Source organism: Centruroides vittatus, unplaced genomic scaffold (assembly GCF_030686945.1).
Source record: "Centruroides vittatus isolate TY-2023 unplaced genomic scaffold, ASM3068694v2 contig_19, whole genome shotgun sequence".
Classification (NCBI taxonomy): domain Eukaryota; kingdom Metazoa; phylum Arthropoda; class Arachnida; order Scorpiones; family Buthidae; genus Centruroides; species Centruroides vittatus.
Window position 1 is genome coordinate 4,806,056 of NW_027121169.1, and position 17,960 is coordinate 4,824,015.

The window sequence follows — 17,960 nt, forward strand, 5'->3', positions numbered from 1 at the left end:
TTATAGACAAACCCATATAAATCTTCCTAAGAATAGTGCTCCCTTGTGCAGATTGCTGCTTATTTGAACAGATTGTTTACTATCCAGAGATCTACTAATGGGAGTCCCACTACGGTAAAACATAAGAGAAAATTGGGAATGTGGGAGAGTGCTTCTCTTGAACTGCTCCCTTATCGGGTGCTCTGTTAAGTGGACTTGACTGTATTAATTTCTAGATCTCTAGAGCTTAATAAGTTGTACTAATTGGATAGATTGAATATCATTATATATGGATTATATAATGTATTTAATACTTAAACTTGTATTACAAATAGACATTAAGTTTTTTTAAAAGAAATTTCATTTAAAATTTTAAGAGGAAATTACTGTATACATATTTAATATTGCTAATGCTACTGGATACTGTAAATTGTATAATGAAATAAATATGGAACCAAACAATTTCTAAAAGCATTTTTTTTTATCATCCCAATGTACATAATTAACATAACAATATGTTGTTACTCTTTTTTACAACAGAATGAATCCTGTGACTTTCATTATATGAGAGACATATAAAATTACATTAAAATTATTCTCGATTTAGTTGATAAATACAATCAAATACGCTTGTATGGGTATCTATATGGATTCACAAAGTGTACAAATGACGAAACATTTTACATGTGTTGAACTACGGCTAGATGACGTGAAAAAGATTGAATTCTTCCCATTCTCGATGTTTTTATTCGTCATCATTTGGATCTGTTCTAAATAAAAATTCATTTCTTCTATCCACTTCATATGGAAATTCATTCTTTGTTCAAAATCAGTTAGTTAATCTGTCATGTTCTTCTTCTCTTCGGACCGGGAGTTGCTGGACTCGATGGTTTCGAAGAGTCATCCTTCAATGGTCTTCCGCTTCGTTTTCTTTTGGGAGAGTTTTCTATCACTTCGTCTTTCACTAAAACTTGTACTTTTGCAGGTTTTAAAGCTAATTAAAAGTAATAATAATTTTATATTTTGGCATATGTATATTTCTTTTAAAGTTTATTGAGAAAGCCAGTGCCGTAACTAGGATTTTGGATGCCTATGGCCAAGAATAATGGCGCCTTTTTAATTTTTGTTATTAAATAAAAATAAAAATGATAGTTTATTTCTGAAATATATGTTCGTAGAAATTACAGATAATAAATACTATATAAATATAATTATAGAAGTTTTTTTGTGTTATTAATTTCGAATACATATTATTCCTAAACCTTCTCTTTGGTGCCTTTATTAAATCAGCGCCTATGGCGGGAGCCACGTTGGCCATATCCTAGTTATGGCTATGGAGAAAGCTATTGAACAAGTACTAGTTATTAGGATTAAATATCTAGTATTAAAAAAATAAAAACTAACTACAAATTAACTTTTTTCTGTACATTAATTCCCTTTTCCCTTAAGATACTAACAGAATCGTCTGAAGAAGATCTCAGATATGAGTTGGAAGCTGATGTTATGAAACCATTTATTCTCTAGGCAATTCCATTGTAATTTCATATTATATATAGAATATTAAAATTTGTTACAGTAATTTTGAAACACTACAGAATACTGTAATAATCTAACTTTTAATATTTTCGAATATTTAGCATTGCTTTAGATCAAGAAATAACTTTACAATTTGTATATTGTCTTGCTAAGATTTTGCTCTTATTAGTTTTCTTTAAAGCTAAATTTTTAAAAAAATGAATATGAAATGTCTATTCAGTATGACTCAATTAATCACAAATGAATCCTATTTTAACTTCTTGTATGTTTCATACTTGTATAGTTTACAATTTACAGAACAGATGATAATTCTAAACATAAAGAATGGGTTAACTTAAAATAGTGAGAATCTTTAGAAGTCTGTGAAGAATGAAATAAAATGAGCAATTATTTATTGTGACATTGCCACAATGCCGAACTGCAATCTTTCATCACAATGTTTCTCAATTTTTTTCAGTAGGTTTTGTCCCTGTACATAATACTATTCCTGTTAGCAACAGAGTTGGGCTGATCATCCATCTAACTTCATTCAGGAGAAAAGGGTCACAAAACTTTTTTCACAGTGAGCCACATAACTGAGGGAATGACCAGCATGGACCATATATTTTGGTCAATACATTACACTGAATATACAAAAAATAAAGACAACCAACATATTTATTTATTAATATGCAAACATAATTGCTACAGCAAGCTCGTAATCTTTTTTCTTAGAAACTTATTGCAGGTAGTTACATAACAAGTGCTCTGATATCCAAAGTTGCTGAATTTTTTATTTCACTGATTTTCCTAAAATGTATATTACTGTCAGATGCAAAAATCATATTGGACCACTTCTGGCATTTTTTCTTGCACTTATTTTAATTTTTTCTACATAGTAAGTTTCTCTACAATCTATGATATTTCCATACAAATAATTATATTTTACTTCATTTGTGGCACGGTGTGATGGCGGGCTGATCCAGTCCGTGGGCTATAGTTTGGTGACCTGGTCTATATGAAGATTTATTGCTATACCTAAGATTTATTTTACTAATTCCATAAAAGCAGAGCAGATTGTCTGCCATATATGTTAGTATTAATACACTAATCATGTCTAATCTTAAAATGCTGGAACATATTTAAATAATCCTGGATTTAAAATACGTAAAAGGTTCAGAGTAAAAGATGATAAGTGCCACAATAAAAGTTGGAACAATTAAATATACAAAGTAGTTTTGTTTTCTTTAATCAGAACAAATTGCATGTTTTAGTTAAAAAGTACATATAATATTTAAATTGAAATATATTACTGTTTAGTTGTTAAGCATGCATTATACTAATGGAAATGACACTTGCCATCTTTTACACCCAAACCTTTCAGCTGTTAATTCTGAGATTTGTTTATAAGTTTGCTGATGAAATAGGGTCTAAAGGTTTATTCCAGAAAATGAGTTGACACTATGATTCACATTTTTGATCCATTTTTCTACAAACACTTGTTTTCTAGTCGTAATCTATAAGCCACAAGACTGTGTGGAACTAAACAGTTACTTTGTTTATCTAATTATCAACAGAATAACATGTTTCATAAATTTTTACAATTAAAACACTTCAGAAAATTTCTTTTCCATTCTTGATGTGTATCATTAGTTCATTAAAAACTGAACTTTAATAATTTAATAGTTATTCTTAATTAGTTATCATATTTTTAAATTATTCTTGTAATTGATAAGAATTTAAGTTCATTATATGTAGACTAAACTTTATTATAAATCGCTTACCTGAAATAATACTTGAATCATCTGTAGATATTCCGTCCTTCCCTCGATTTAGTGCATCTCCTTTGTTTTTGGATCCATCGGATTTAAAAATCTTATTTACAGTTTCTTTTGCATTCTTTACATTTGCTTCTTTTGAATTGTCTGTTGATTTGGTTTTACCAATTGTATCTTTTGTATTTTTTGATGCACTGAAGTTACTGTCTGCTTTTAGTTTACCAGTACTATCTTTTGCATTTTTTAATATTATGTTAACTTCTTTTCCTGTTTCTGCTTTGTATTTACTAGAGTTTTCTTTAGCACTTTTTGAAATTCCACTTTCTTTTGAAACATCTTTATTGGCTTTACTGTCTTTTCCACTCTTCTCGGAAGATTTGTTTACTTCTTTCCCACTTTTTTGTGATCCCACAAAATTGTCTAATTTTAACAATTTATTTGATCCACTGCTACCGGGACTCATTTTTCCTCCAGATACATCTTTCACTTTATTACCTAAAGTGTCACTTGCACCTTTAGAATCACTCTTTTGTTTTCCAGTTCCTTTATCAGATTTTGATATCTTTTCATTTTCTTTTACTGCTGGCATGTCGTCTGCAAATTTTAAAGATTTCAGACTTCCATAATCAGAATCAGGCAAAAAAAATTCCAATTCATTATTTGGAAAAGGAATTATTTCTGATTCATGCTAGAAAAAGTTAAAATAAAATTTTATAAACATTTTAAAATAAATTTACACATACAGTGTTCAATATAGCTAAAATTCCTTTCTCAGTATAGTAAAAATCTATCATATAATCTTTTTAGTAAGAAATAAAAGATAGAAGTTACTTTTATTATAAATTATAGCTTAAGTATCAATATTTAATTTATATACTTTAACAATACTCGCGTGTTCATATTTTCTATAAGATGATCACTAGTGATGTAACGAATATTCGGTCACTACCCAGTATTCGGCCTATTCGGCCTATTTTTCACTATTCGGCCGAATACCAAATATTTAAATCACTATTCGGCCGAATACCGAATATTTAATCACTATTCGGCCGAATACCGAATACCTAAAAACAGGAGTAAGAAATAACAAAAACACAGTGAATTAATCATTTTGGTTACTTTTATTAATGAAATTATAATTATTAAAGTTAATAAGAAATAGCATCTAACTCTAGTATTAAATTATTTCGTAATTAAATAATATTATAGCCTTTATCTAGCCCGATATCTTATGGCATTGATGGTGTGTAGGTTAGAATGTATCGGGCATTAATGTTATTGTTTAGTTAATTATGTTATATTTGTATTCGCGTATATTTTAATATTTATACGATATATTTGAACTGTTCCACAACTGGGGAGAAACTAGACCATATTATAAAGTAATATATCCTTAGGGTACTATTCAGTCTACAAATACACAGTAAAAACAAAATTTTAGTGTTTAATTAAAGAGTTAAAATGATCGATTGCAAATAAAATAACTTATAAGTTATAACTTACATCTAAATACCAACAACTGCCGAATCATAGCAGGCTATTTACGGCTATTACATAAAATTATAAACCAATTTGGCACTAGAGGTAGACGTTAAGCTCCATCTCATATTAAGTTTAATAATTATAATTTAATTAATTTTAAATAATTTAGACCTAATGGAAGAAAAAATCGTAGTGACAGCGGGCCAATAGAGAGCACGGTGCGTGATCTTTGCCATAATGCGGTTTGCGCACCAATTTTCGTACACGCGTTAATCAAGCCGAATAGTTTGGCCGAATATTCGATATTCGGCCATGCTCCTGGCCGAATATACTATTCGTTACATCACTAATGATCACTATTACACTTTCAAAGAATAAATGTCAGCTAAAATTAGTTCATATTAATTCAATTGAAAATATATGAATTTCAATATTGGAGTGAAAAATACTCAAAAAAGCACTAGCCTTATAAAGCAGCAATGAATACTTATGAATGAACCTTCATTATAATTTATTAAATAAATAACTTTTAGTATCTGTTAATTACTAATGTACAATTTTGCATTGCAAACAACATTGCTATCATCAAATAATTTCAGACGCAAATCTGCATGTAGATCCATTACTGTATATTATTCTTATTATCCCTTGACTTAGTACCACAATCAATTTAAGCTACATTTACACAACAAAAGTTAAACAATGTACAATTTTACCCCAATTAAGTTAACAATGAATAAATAGAATATAGGTTATGATGAATGTTCATACAGAATGCAATTAGATTTAGGTTAACATGATTTCATTCTTCTGGTGGTTAAATCTGGCAAGGACTAATGCTGTGAGACTCATGTCACTGATTCTCTTGAAGAAGATTAACTAAGTTGCAGAAAGTGTGTTAAAATAACCCAGTTGTTAGAATATTGATCAGGATCAGCTACTTCCATTCTGTCCAAATGAAAAAAGTTAATTGGATTTAAAGTCTTGATCAAGGTTAATCCTTGTGTAAACAGAGTATTAGAGTCAGATTTCAAAAGGTGAATGAATGTTGGTGCTAAATTGAGATTTGATTGTATATTTACATTGAAATTTTACCATTTTTTAAATAAATCACTTTACTGAAATATACAACCAAATCCCAAATTATTTGTTTTTTAAATGAGTTAGCGTGCAACTATGCAGACACGAGCGAGCGAATTTTTCAAGCGAGCAAGAATATGTGGCAAGAAGAGGCGAGATGCAATAAATATACCAAACCCTGTCAGATATGTGCAAGAACCAGAAATTTGCTCTCACCAGCGATATTTCTCACTTCTCGCTTGTGAATGATTTCCCATGTGCTTCTTTGTGATGTGCTCATCTTGTCTGAGTGGTGTGTCCCATAGTGTCGTGTTTCAATGATTTCTGCTTTATTGCTTCTGTGCGCCACAAGTGTCCTCAAGTGCTTCATCAGTGTTTGCTTCATCAGTGCTTGCTTCATCAGTGTTTGCTTCATCAGTGTATGCTCCAAAGTGCTCTTAAGTACTTCATCAGTGTATGCTTTTGTGCTCATCGCTTAATGTGCCTCAAAGTGCTCTTAAGTGTTTCATCAGTGTGTGCTTCAAAATGCTTCCATGTTTTGCATCTGTGTGATGTCCACCTCTGCTAAGTGTTGTGTCCCATATGCTTCATCTCTATTGTGTGTCAGTGTGACCAAAGTGTTCTCAAGTGCCTCGTATGTGCCGTGCTCTGTTTACCTCATCAAAGTTAGGCACCTTATAGTGTTGTGCCTTATGTCTAGTGCAGGTGTATCTCTGCATTTCAACGTGCTTCATATCAGCCTCAATGGGCCTGTTTAGGTCTCTTCAAAACTTAAAGTGCCTCAGCTTACTTCCAAATGTAATTCGTGAGGTATTTGTGTTTAACCTTTTGTTTATTTTGTGTCATATGGTGGTGTGCCTTGATGGCTTGTGGGTGCAGACATGTTATGACGTATTCTCTTCTGGTGGAGCCCATGCTGTCCACTGGCCTTTATCAGCATGTCTTCCTCTGGTGGAATCTGCTCTGTGTAATGCCTACAGTGTTTGGGGGCAGTGTCTGGGCAGAGTGATGATGCTGGAATTGCTTCAGTGACTTCTCTCTAAAGTTTCTACAGTGTTCTACACTAAGTAATGCTTCATGGACTCTTCACTATATGCACTACTTAACTTCATGTGACATGTACATGTGCCAATGGCCATTATAACCTTTGAACAAAGTTGCGCTATTCATGAATGGACTTGTTCTGCATAATAATCTGGATGTTCATTCTTTATTTTCTTTTGTTTGCTCTGTTTGGTTATATTATTTATTATAATTTACAAATATTGTTGTTTTACCTATAATTTACAAAAATACTATTGTTCGCATACTATTATTATATTCTCTTTTCTTTTCTTTCATATATTTACAAATAATTGTAAACATAATAATTCTGGTAATTATAATAATCTGGCATGGCCCCCCTCGAAAAATTCCTGGGGATTTTTCAACCCATCTGGATTTGATCCCAGGTCCCCCAGGGCAGCAGGCTGCCAACGTTGATCACTTGGCTATCCAGCCAGCAGCATCTTAGTGTTGCTTGTGATCACACATTTTTCCAAACTTGTGTTAAGACATATTATGTATAAACATCAACAACCATAGTCTATTATATAATAAACATACCAAATAATATGCCAAATTCTTGGGCTATGTTAAGGATATAATTAAATATTAAAAATTAATTAATTTGACTAGAGGTAGGCAGTTATGCTGCCATCTCATATTAAATTTAATGACCAATTCCAAATTAAATTTTAGAAATGTCTAAATTAAAAATTAATTATTTATAATTATTAAATTTAATGGAAGATAAAAGCATAACTGTCTACCTCTAGTCAAATTAATTAATTTCTAATATTTAATTATAGCTTTTACACAGCCCTAGAATTTGGCATATCATTTGATGTGTTTATCAGACATAATAGAGAGGTTGCAGCTGAAGTTTTCATCTATAAAATGTGAACATCAAACGTTGAGCACCACCATCTTATAAGCCTAGAAGTTTGACAATGGTGTTTGGAACATCAACTATGACTCCAATGACATTCCAAACTCCATTGTCAAACTTCTAGGCTTATAAGATGGTGGTGCTCAACATTTGATGTTCACATTTTATAGATGAAAAGTTTGGCTGCAACCTCTCTATTATCTGTGATTTTTTTTGTTTCTGCAAATTGAATTTGCATTCCAGGTAGGTTCATTCCGCACTAGAAGAAAAGATGAAGATGATTCACACTCCTTAACAATGTATATTGCATAATTTTCTTTGAATAAATGTTATACATGAAATATTTGAGTATTTTTTTGGCAATGAACGCATTATCGTATCTTACATTAATTTCTATGGGAAAAAATGTTTCGCTTAATGAGCGTTTTGCATTATAAGTAAGATTCTGGAACGAATTTTGCTCGTTAAGTGAGGTTACACTGTATATATTTCAGAATTACCATATAGTTATATTATACTGATTAAACTCTCTCTATGCTGTCTGTGTTTATAAAATCTGTTCATAGGTACTCAGACAGCTGTAGGAGAGTATGTATGTAGGTACACATATACTAGAAACATTATGATTTATACATTAATTAATATTAAAAGTTTTGAATTAATAGTAGCATATGAATGATAAGTAAAATCAAAATATAAATCAAACATAAAATTTATATTAATAGGAAGAAAAATTTCAATTACATTGAACTCTAAGGTAGTGAGTTAATCATATCCAGTTCACAATGTATGCAAAGAGTAGCAAGAACAAACAAAATTGCTTATTATATTGGGTATATCAATAGCTCACTGTATATTTAATCCAAAATTTGCTTGTAATTTTTTAGATTATGAACGTATTTTATGTAAGATTTTATCTATTTATTCATGTATATATTTTCTTAAAAAGATTTTAACATTGAACAGTTAAAGCATCAGCCTATCCCTCTGGAGATCTGAATTTGAATCTGAAATTGGTATCTCAAAAATTTTTACCTGATCTGAATATGCAGAGCTCCATCTCTCATATTATTGTGAGTATGGTCAAACACATAATGAAAATAAAAAAAACTCTTTTAGAGCCCCAGAACAGCAAGCAAAAATTATCCATTTTAAAAAGATTATATAGAAATTATTTTAAAAAAAATTTTTGTTACCTGATGACAATGACAATATATCACTGAAAATACTTGCACATACCTTTGTCTAAAAAAAATATTATTTTATGTAAACGCAATGACTGTTTTGAAACAAGTCTAAAGAATTTAACGAATGTCATTGTGAAAAAGATACATTAAAACAATTTCTTACACAATTACTGGAATGTATACTTTATACTAGAGAACCTTAAGAGTCCAGTAATAACACTTTAATGGAAAACAAACGTTTTCGACCATACTCCAGTCTTCCTCAGGTTTTTAAAACCAGTAAGATTGGAACTTGAAATGCAAAGAACAATATTTACAAATTAGTTTTTAAGAAACCTATGGAACAACATGTTCAAAAATTATTTTAAAATCTGTGGAACAATCTAAGTGCGTGTATAAAACATATATCCATGTATGTTACCATGGCAATAGAACTATATCAATACTATAAACAATGAATAATATGATGTAAATAAAGGTACAGAAAAAAGTTTTTAACTGCTGGTGTTGCCCATTTTTAAAGATTTTAAGCCACAGATTTAAAATAATTTTTGAACATGTTGTTCCATAGGTTTTAAAAAAATAATTTTTAAATATTGTTCTACGCATTCCAAGTTCCAATCTTACTGGTTTTAAAAACCTGAGGAAGACCGAGATACAGTCGAAAACATTTGTTTTCCAACTATGTGTTATTACTTTTAAGGTTCTCAAGTGTAATGTAGTGAAAGAGATATTAAGTCACACCTCAAATTTAGAGAATCTTGGAAAAGATCCAACATACAGCATAACTGTAAAATTATCTATTGAAGTTAAAAACCTGGTTCTATGGAAAACAAATTAAATTTACATTATTTTATAACTTTTTAGATTTCATAAACAAAATGTTTCTGTACAATACTAGATTTTTCAGCTATATTATATATTAATTACATACAGTTTTTAAACCACTTTTGATAATCTCCTCCCTGTTGTGTACTTTTGGCAAACCCCTCTCCTCTTTAATTATGTGTACAACGGTTCATGATCCCTTGATATTGAAGAAATGACTATCAGAAAATATATGCAGAACTGTTTAGTTTATTCACAAGATTAGTAAATAGGCTTATAAGAACAAATTTCTATGCCACTAATACTACTCTCTTAGAGACAATGTAGACAATGCCTCAACCCCCTCTCTCACCATTGCATACAATGATGTACAGTACTTTTCATGATCACCTCTCTCCATAAATTGTATACATAATTAATGTATAGACTCTCACCTAAACATCAAATTGCCAGCAAAACAAGCAAATTCAACATTCAAACATTTTCGGCCACTCCTTAATCAGGTTTCATCATGAAAAGTCACACGAAAATAACTGTTCTATTTATAGAATGTTCTATAATATAAACCATATCATATATACCACAGAATATACTATTTTCTGTGGTATATATGATGCTATGTTATTTTTCTTTTTTTTGAAAACTGCTTTGGATAATTGAGTTTCTACTGTATATATTTTAAAATTTATATAAGAAATCAAATTTAAACTTTTCAAAAATATTTAATTATTTTATATAAAAAAATAATATAAATTTGAATCATTGATTAGTTAACTTGAGACTTCAGTACATTGTAAGCAATATGGCTAGTCACAATTATGCCTATTATAGGTGACACAATGAGGTCAATCAGAATGATGGGAAATGACATTGTAACTCATACTATGCATAATAAACCACAGCAATCTGGACCAGATTCAAATCCATATTTCCCACACAGAGGTTTACTGTTTACCCACCTGGCAGTTCCTATAACAGTTCCTAAAACATCAATATTTTAAACCTAATTTGGGTTAATATAAACCCAAAAAATTAGGTTTAAAGTATTGATGTTTTATATATATATATATAGAATTTTTTTTTTTAATTATGATTTGGATATCTTTTATATTAAAGACATCCAAATCATAATTGAAAAAAAATCCAATTTAAATAAACTTACATTTGCAGATAAAAAAGCAAAAAATAACTGATTCACACTTCATTATAGGAGCTAGGATAAAATTTATTTTGAATAAATGTTTTCAGAATCTTTAATTCCAGCTTTAGAGTTTAAAACTCCAAAGAAGTTTATCCAAAATAAATCTTATTTTGACCCCTAAAATAAAACCGTTTTAATTTGTCTTTTTACATTTAAAAAAATCTGATATTACTATGTGGTGATAACATTTTACTGAAGCAATTTCTATGCTGGATATAAAATCAGAACTTCTTCAGACTTTTAATAAGATAAAACATCCTTAAAATTATAAAATTCAATATTTCAGATATCATCATTTGTAAAAAATATGTTACAAATATGGAGAAAAACTATTTAAAGAAAGGTATATACACTATTTATAGGATTGTTTACAAAATTTCTCCAATGTTCTCTGTCCTCGGCAAGTTCTTGTATTTGTTGGGATGTTAACTCTATTATTCCAATCTGTCAATTAGTTAGTCAATATTAGAACGTGCTCACATTATCTGTTTTAATAAAATTGTTTTCCATTATAACAATAATGTTTATAGTTGAATTCTACAACATCCACACATCAGATGCTTTCACTAGATAAAAAGTTAATGATTTCTGTATATCTAGAAGTGAGTATAATTTTTTTTATTGTAATACTCTATAGAATTAATGATCAAATATGTAATATTATATATATATATATATGTTAGGTCTATATAGAAATACTGTATTTAGAATATTTTACAGTATATTTAGAATATTTTCTTTACGAAATTCAATACTTAATAACTTCTCGTTAAACGAAAAATAATTATGACTGTTTAAATTCAACGTATTATTTCATATTTTATACTGTAGTGGTAGTGATTTAAGAAACTCGATGTAACCAAATCAGTTAAGGATTTCTTCAAAAATTAAATACATTAGAGAATATTCTTTTAAAGATAATTCAGTCAATAAAGCAAGTTATCTGAAAAAATTCCAATTTGTCTTCAAAATTTTATTTATAAGTAAACTTTAAGATAAATGTGTTATGCAAGATACATAATAAATATGTATTTTACAAAATTATGGTGTATTAAAGTTTTTAATTATTAATACAAAATATCTGGAGTAAATTTGTATTTATTAATCTTTGAAAAAAATTAAATAAATATTTTATCCTATTAGTATTTACAAATTAATAAACATAAACCATAAAACTATACATAATTTTGCCTGTTATTTGCTTTGCCCACTTGTTCAAAAATTTTATGATATTCATTAATTTCTAGTGCCATGATTTCTATTTCCCCCTTGCCATAGGTGTCATTATTTCTCTACTTGCTTTTCTCACTCATCCCATAGACTTCCCATTTTTCCCAGTATTGACTATTAACAAAAATTTTATGATGATTAATTAATTCCCAGTTCCACCATTTCTATTTTTTTTTTTTTTTGGTTTTTTTTCAATGATTTTAAGCTAAGTATTTTATATAGAGGGTGTATCAGAATGACATTTTAAAAATTTGCAGATTGTAGAAGATGAAATTTTGAACGTTTTGATATAAGGAACCCATAGCTGGAAATGTGATATAAAGTTTCTACAGCACTTTGCACTTTGTAGTCGGTATGCTGAATGAAACAGCAGAATACACTATTTATGACAAGTTTTATTGACAAAACAGTAGAGTGCAATCAAACTGTACATTGAATCAGTGGCTGCACTATTTCAGAGTAAATGTTCAATGTGACGACCACCAACTTTGTTACATCATGTGCAACGATCAACCATATTTTGTCTGACTCTCTGTAAGATGCCACGCTCCTCTATGATGGTATTAAATGCTGTAAAGATGCACTCCGTAAGCTCATCAACTGTTCCTACAGGTGTTGCATACACAAGGGTCTTTACATAACCCCAGAGGAAGAAGTCAAGAACAATAACACGACATCAATGGACAGAAAAGGATAGCTACCAAAGAGAAGAGCAGTCAAGCACTTCCTACTAGTGTAAAAACTTTATATCACATTTCTGGCTATGGGTTCCTTATATCAAAATGTTCAAAATTTCATCCTCTATAATCCCCCAAATTTTTAAAATGTCATTCTGATACACCCTGTATATATATAGAATAGATAAGATTACAGGTGAAAAACAATAAAATATAAAAATGAATTTAATGTTTTCAATAATAACTGAATAAAAACAAATACCAATTTAAGCTGTATTATCATTTTTCAACTAATAAGAAGCATTAATTCTACAGGTACAAAATTTATTAATTATCTGTGAAAGTTTATACTTAATTTCAAGAAATTCCCTATTTCAAAATTCTTTGTAAAACAAATTTCTTTCTAATTAAAAGTTTCCAGAAATGCAAGTATCAATCAGAAGGATACATAAGAACAACAAATGAGTAGAGGAAATACTTCATTGTATGAGCACTGCACAAAGAATTAGAATTTGCTAAAGACACACACATCATTGAAGATCCATGCATCTTCAGTATAAGAATCTGGTAGGTTGAATAATCTTGGCTTGGAAACAACTGGTATCATTATATAGTATGTCTGTGAAATTTATACAAATTGCTTATATTTGAAGTGGAGGCGTCATCCAAACAAAGATTTGTTCTCCTTATAGCTAACACCCAAAATTTTGGTTTCCTCAAATTTGTTAATTAAGAATTTCCTGTTAACCTAAAAACATTTGTAGTAGTTCAACTCAATATTATTTTCTAGGAAAACTAATAACAGAATACATAAAAGAAATGTTATAAACTAACTGAAAAAGATGTAAAGTCTGTTCTCAAATTTTTTAAAGTATACTTATAGTAAATACAAATTCAATCTTGAATGTATATAGTAATAGTGAACTCATTTAAAAGAAGCATATCAATATCCACAAACTGTATACAAAGATTGTAAGAACTGATACTAATGTATATTATAAATATCTTTTTTATAAACAAGAACCTACGAGCTTAATTAATTCACTTAATATAAAATAATTGTTATAAATTACAGATATATGTCATTAAAGTAAACAATTAACCAAGTAGTTACTTATTACAAAAAACTTAAAAATCAATCATAATTCTCTATGCTTAAACTTTTGAAATTTGTAAGTTATACCAATAAACATTAAATATGACTTCAAATTTTAATTTTTAATATTCATTTACATAATGCCTATAATAAATTAAAAGTTAAAATAGTGGTTTGAATATATTTGTTAAAAGTATTTTCATTATGAAAATTAGATATATAACTGAAGAGAAATTAATAGGTTCAAAAATGTTTCTATCTAAATGAATACTATTTTCAATTTCTAGAGTTGTCTATTTTAAAATTTTTAAATTCTATAAAGTTATTATTTTTCAGTAAATTTTTTCATGTTTTCTCACAAAAAATGTACAGATAATTACAGGTAGCATTATAACAAGAAAAAATCTTTTGTTTGGTTTAAGTGAACAATCATTAACTCTCCAAAACAACTAACATTCAAAAACTACTTTATTGGAGCAAAAAATAACAAATACTATCAAATACTTCTTCAGATCCTTATTGGGAATGACATAACATAAACAACTGCACAAAAATCTTGAAAATAAAGCTTTTGTTCAGTTTCAAAATTTTTATTCAATTTCTGTTTACGTTATGTTTTCAAGTTAAATAATAAAAATGTTCTTTTATCCCCTGATGATGATCTGAAGTCTGAAAGCACATAGAAATCAGTATTTATTTTGTTTTTTTGCTCCAATAAAGGATCAATTTTTGGTATTTTAAGCAAAATGAAAGAACAATGTCTAGTTTCAATTATGTATAAACATAATAGATACTTCTTTTAAAAAATATATCAGAGAAATGAAGATATGAAAATTGATTCTCTTTTGTTTCTTTAAACACAAATTTAATATTTTTTCAAATATCAACAACTATGCTTTCTTGTGACATGATTTAAAATGTTAAACTGTGTATGTGTGTACATATTTTGATTTTATAAATATCAGATTTTTACAATATGTTTAAATCTTGTAAAGGCCTGAAGAAGCCTGACTTTTTATACAACACATACTCACTTTAATAAAAGTTTTTCATTATCCAGAATTTCTCAATAATGTTTTCCACTGTTAAAATAACAATAGCATGTGTAAGGTTTAAAAATTCTTTTATAAATATTGACAAGAAATAAATTCTCAATTTCAATATTATATATAATTGCTGGATAAAGATCATTAATAATAAATAAAGTATATTATAATTTGTTAAAATTTCTTAAAATATGAACTTTACCAAAGCTGCCATGTCGTACATCCCATCCAGATGAGACCATATTTGCTTAGAAGATATTTCTTTATTTATAGAATTACTAAATTTTTCATGAATACATGCCATTTGAAAATATCGGTTTACTCCTAAAAAGAAAAAAAGTATTAATTTTAGTATTAGCTACAAATTTATTAATAATAATAACATATACTTCAATCTAATACTAGTATTACCAAATGATCTGTCATATTATTTATCAGGCTACATTAAGGTTAGTTAATTATTAAATGTAGCCCAAAAATAATATGGCAAATCATTTGGTAATGATAATTTTTAAACATCACTAATTTAATGCTGAAAATTATCAATACATTTAAGTGAAATAACAAAATATTACAATTTCACAATTAAGTACAGTACTGGAGTTTATAACTAGCCCTTTCAAAACCTTTTTATTTTCAGTAAAATATAATAATATTTACTTGCACAAAATATTAATTAATTCTTATAACTGCTAATTTCATACTATACATTTTTGTACAGACTATTATGGTAAGACTCATAAATTAAAAAATTAATGTGAAACTTGAACCTATGCCAAATGTAAAACTGCCAGATTATTTTAATCCATTAATTAATTGATTGACAATTAGACTTAATATAGTTTTAATATAGTTTAAAATACTGATATGTGCTGCTTAATGATAGACTACATATACCACAGAGATCCCATACGGTTATAAATAAGCTAAAAATTCATAGATACCTGTACTTTTCTACGTTTAGATACATAAATACTTAACATTGTGTTAAACCTTATATAGCCTATACTATATAAAGTTTGTCTAGGTATATTAAAATATTCATTTAACAATGTATTTCTAACACATTCCCATCATTACATGGTGCATACTTGTAATCCGCTGTAGACTCATGTTCAAGAAATAAAATTTTATTTCTCTATAAATCTGCATATAGGATATACCGTATTTTACGGACTATAAGACGCATTGTTTTTCTTCGAAAAATTGCCTCCAAAATTCAGGTGCATCTTATAGTCCGTAGCATCTTATAGGTATTTAAAAAAAAAAAAAAAAATGCTTAAAAATGCTTAAAAATTAAAGTGCATCTTATAGTCTGTAGCGTCTTATAGTCCATAAAATACGGTATGTTGTACAGAACTTTTTAGAGAAATAAAAATAATTTTCTCTTGATTTTTCTAATTTTATAATAATGATAATTTTTTTTGATTCACATTAATTTTCATCTCAATTCTAGCAATTAAGAGGGCTATGAACTTTTGTTATTAATTTTAAAAAATATGTAGAAGTTTTAATTGCTAACTTTAAACTTTAAAAAACAAGTTCTTAAGAATCTCAAATTTAATATAAATGAGAATGAAATACAATCGTTTCTTCTAACTGTTCATATTTGCCTTATACTTGTAAGCATGTTTATAAATCATAAACTTGTATCAGGTATTTATTTGTTTATTTAATAATAAAAATATTTAATAGAATGCAGACATTCAAAGTATTTAATTCAACTGTAATATGTTACAAAATAAAAATAAACATTTTAGTTATCAAATCTTAAACTTTCTTATTAACTATCATTTCTGTAATTAATTAACTGTTTTTAATTACTGAATCTGCCAGCAGTTTTTAAATTTTTATTTTGTTTCATATCAATGCACACAATCATTGTATCATATTACATTTTTAAATAAATAATATATTAATTAGAAAACATAAAAATTGTTTGTATAAACTTTATTATTGATTAAAAATACATAAATCATTCCTAAGTTTGAGCAAAATGTCATCCATTCCATACAAATAGCATGCTTCTATTTGACATTTGATGAAAATTGATTCAAATAATTAATATATGACATTGGGCAAGTGTGTTGAGAGGTATTAAATTAAATTAAGTCATTATTTTCCTTCTGTTTTGTCATTGTGACAGTATATAACAGTATTTAATATATTTTACAGCTTGTCAACACAAATTGTGGTGAAAATCTTTTGAATTTTACATATTTAAAACACATGTACGATGATTAAGTGTTTAATGAATCAATAAAGAAATATTTATGATCTGATAAAGGGATTTCAGATGACAAACAAGAGTTTGAGCTTTGAAAGTCATATTTATGTTAAAAAATAATGTAAAACATTGTGTAACGTAATCAAATACGTGAAATTAGCATGAAATTCAGTAAAAAATTGGTGTATATTGTGATATTTTAGGATTTCGACATCAGTTTTTTGTGTATTGTTTGAAAACAACTCTTCAGGAACATAATGCCGGTCTGTCTAGTTATTAAATTACATTTTCATATTTTATAGTTAAATATGAATGAATTTATCGTTTATACAATGTAAAATTGACTTACCGACTGGTTTGTGTCCTTTCATAGCATGGAAAAACTGTACTTCCATGTCGACATTCCAGTCTAATTCACCGTTTTCGTTCTCGGCCGTCGCCATTTTGATTTGTGCATGCCAAACAAATGTAACTAATCAATTCACTTCTAATCGTCCATTATCGTAGCGCAACCTGGTTTTCGAAATACGAACTGTACCTTGTATGTTTTCTAAAAATATTTACTTATTTTTTTTTTAAATAATAAAATTAATATATTAACTTCCATCATTTTAATTAATTAAACTTTTCAATATATATTAATAAACTATATTTAAAAGGCGTTTAGTTTGAAAAAAATTTCGAAATATTCTAAAATATGTATA

The 17,960-nt window shown here is 28.1% G+C and overlaps 1 protein-coding gene across 1 annotated transcript; it reads right to left on the bottom strand.

Annotated features, from left to right (window-relative positions):
* Window positions 1-441: 441 nt before the first annotated feature.
* On the bottom strand, window positions 442-17,763 carry LOC136970271 (cylicin-1-like). The gene is made up of 4 exons (XM_067264691.1): window positions 17,606-17,763; window positions 15,232-15,353; window positions 3,279-3,960; window positions 442-973 (listed from the first exon to the last, which is right to left on the bottom strand). Exons 1-4 carry the CDS (start codon window positions 17,697-17,699, stop codon window positions 825-827), a joined length of 1,047 nt encoding a protein of 348 aa, XP_067120792.1. The 5' UTR covers window positions 17,700-17,763; the 3' UTR covers window positions 442-824.
* Between the last annotated feature and the right edge of the window lie 197 nt (window positions 17,764-17,960).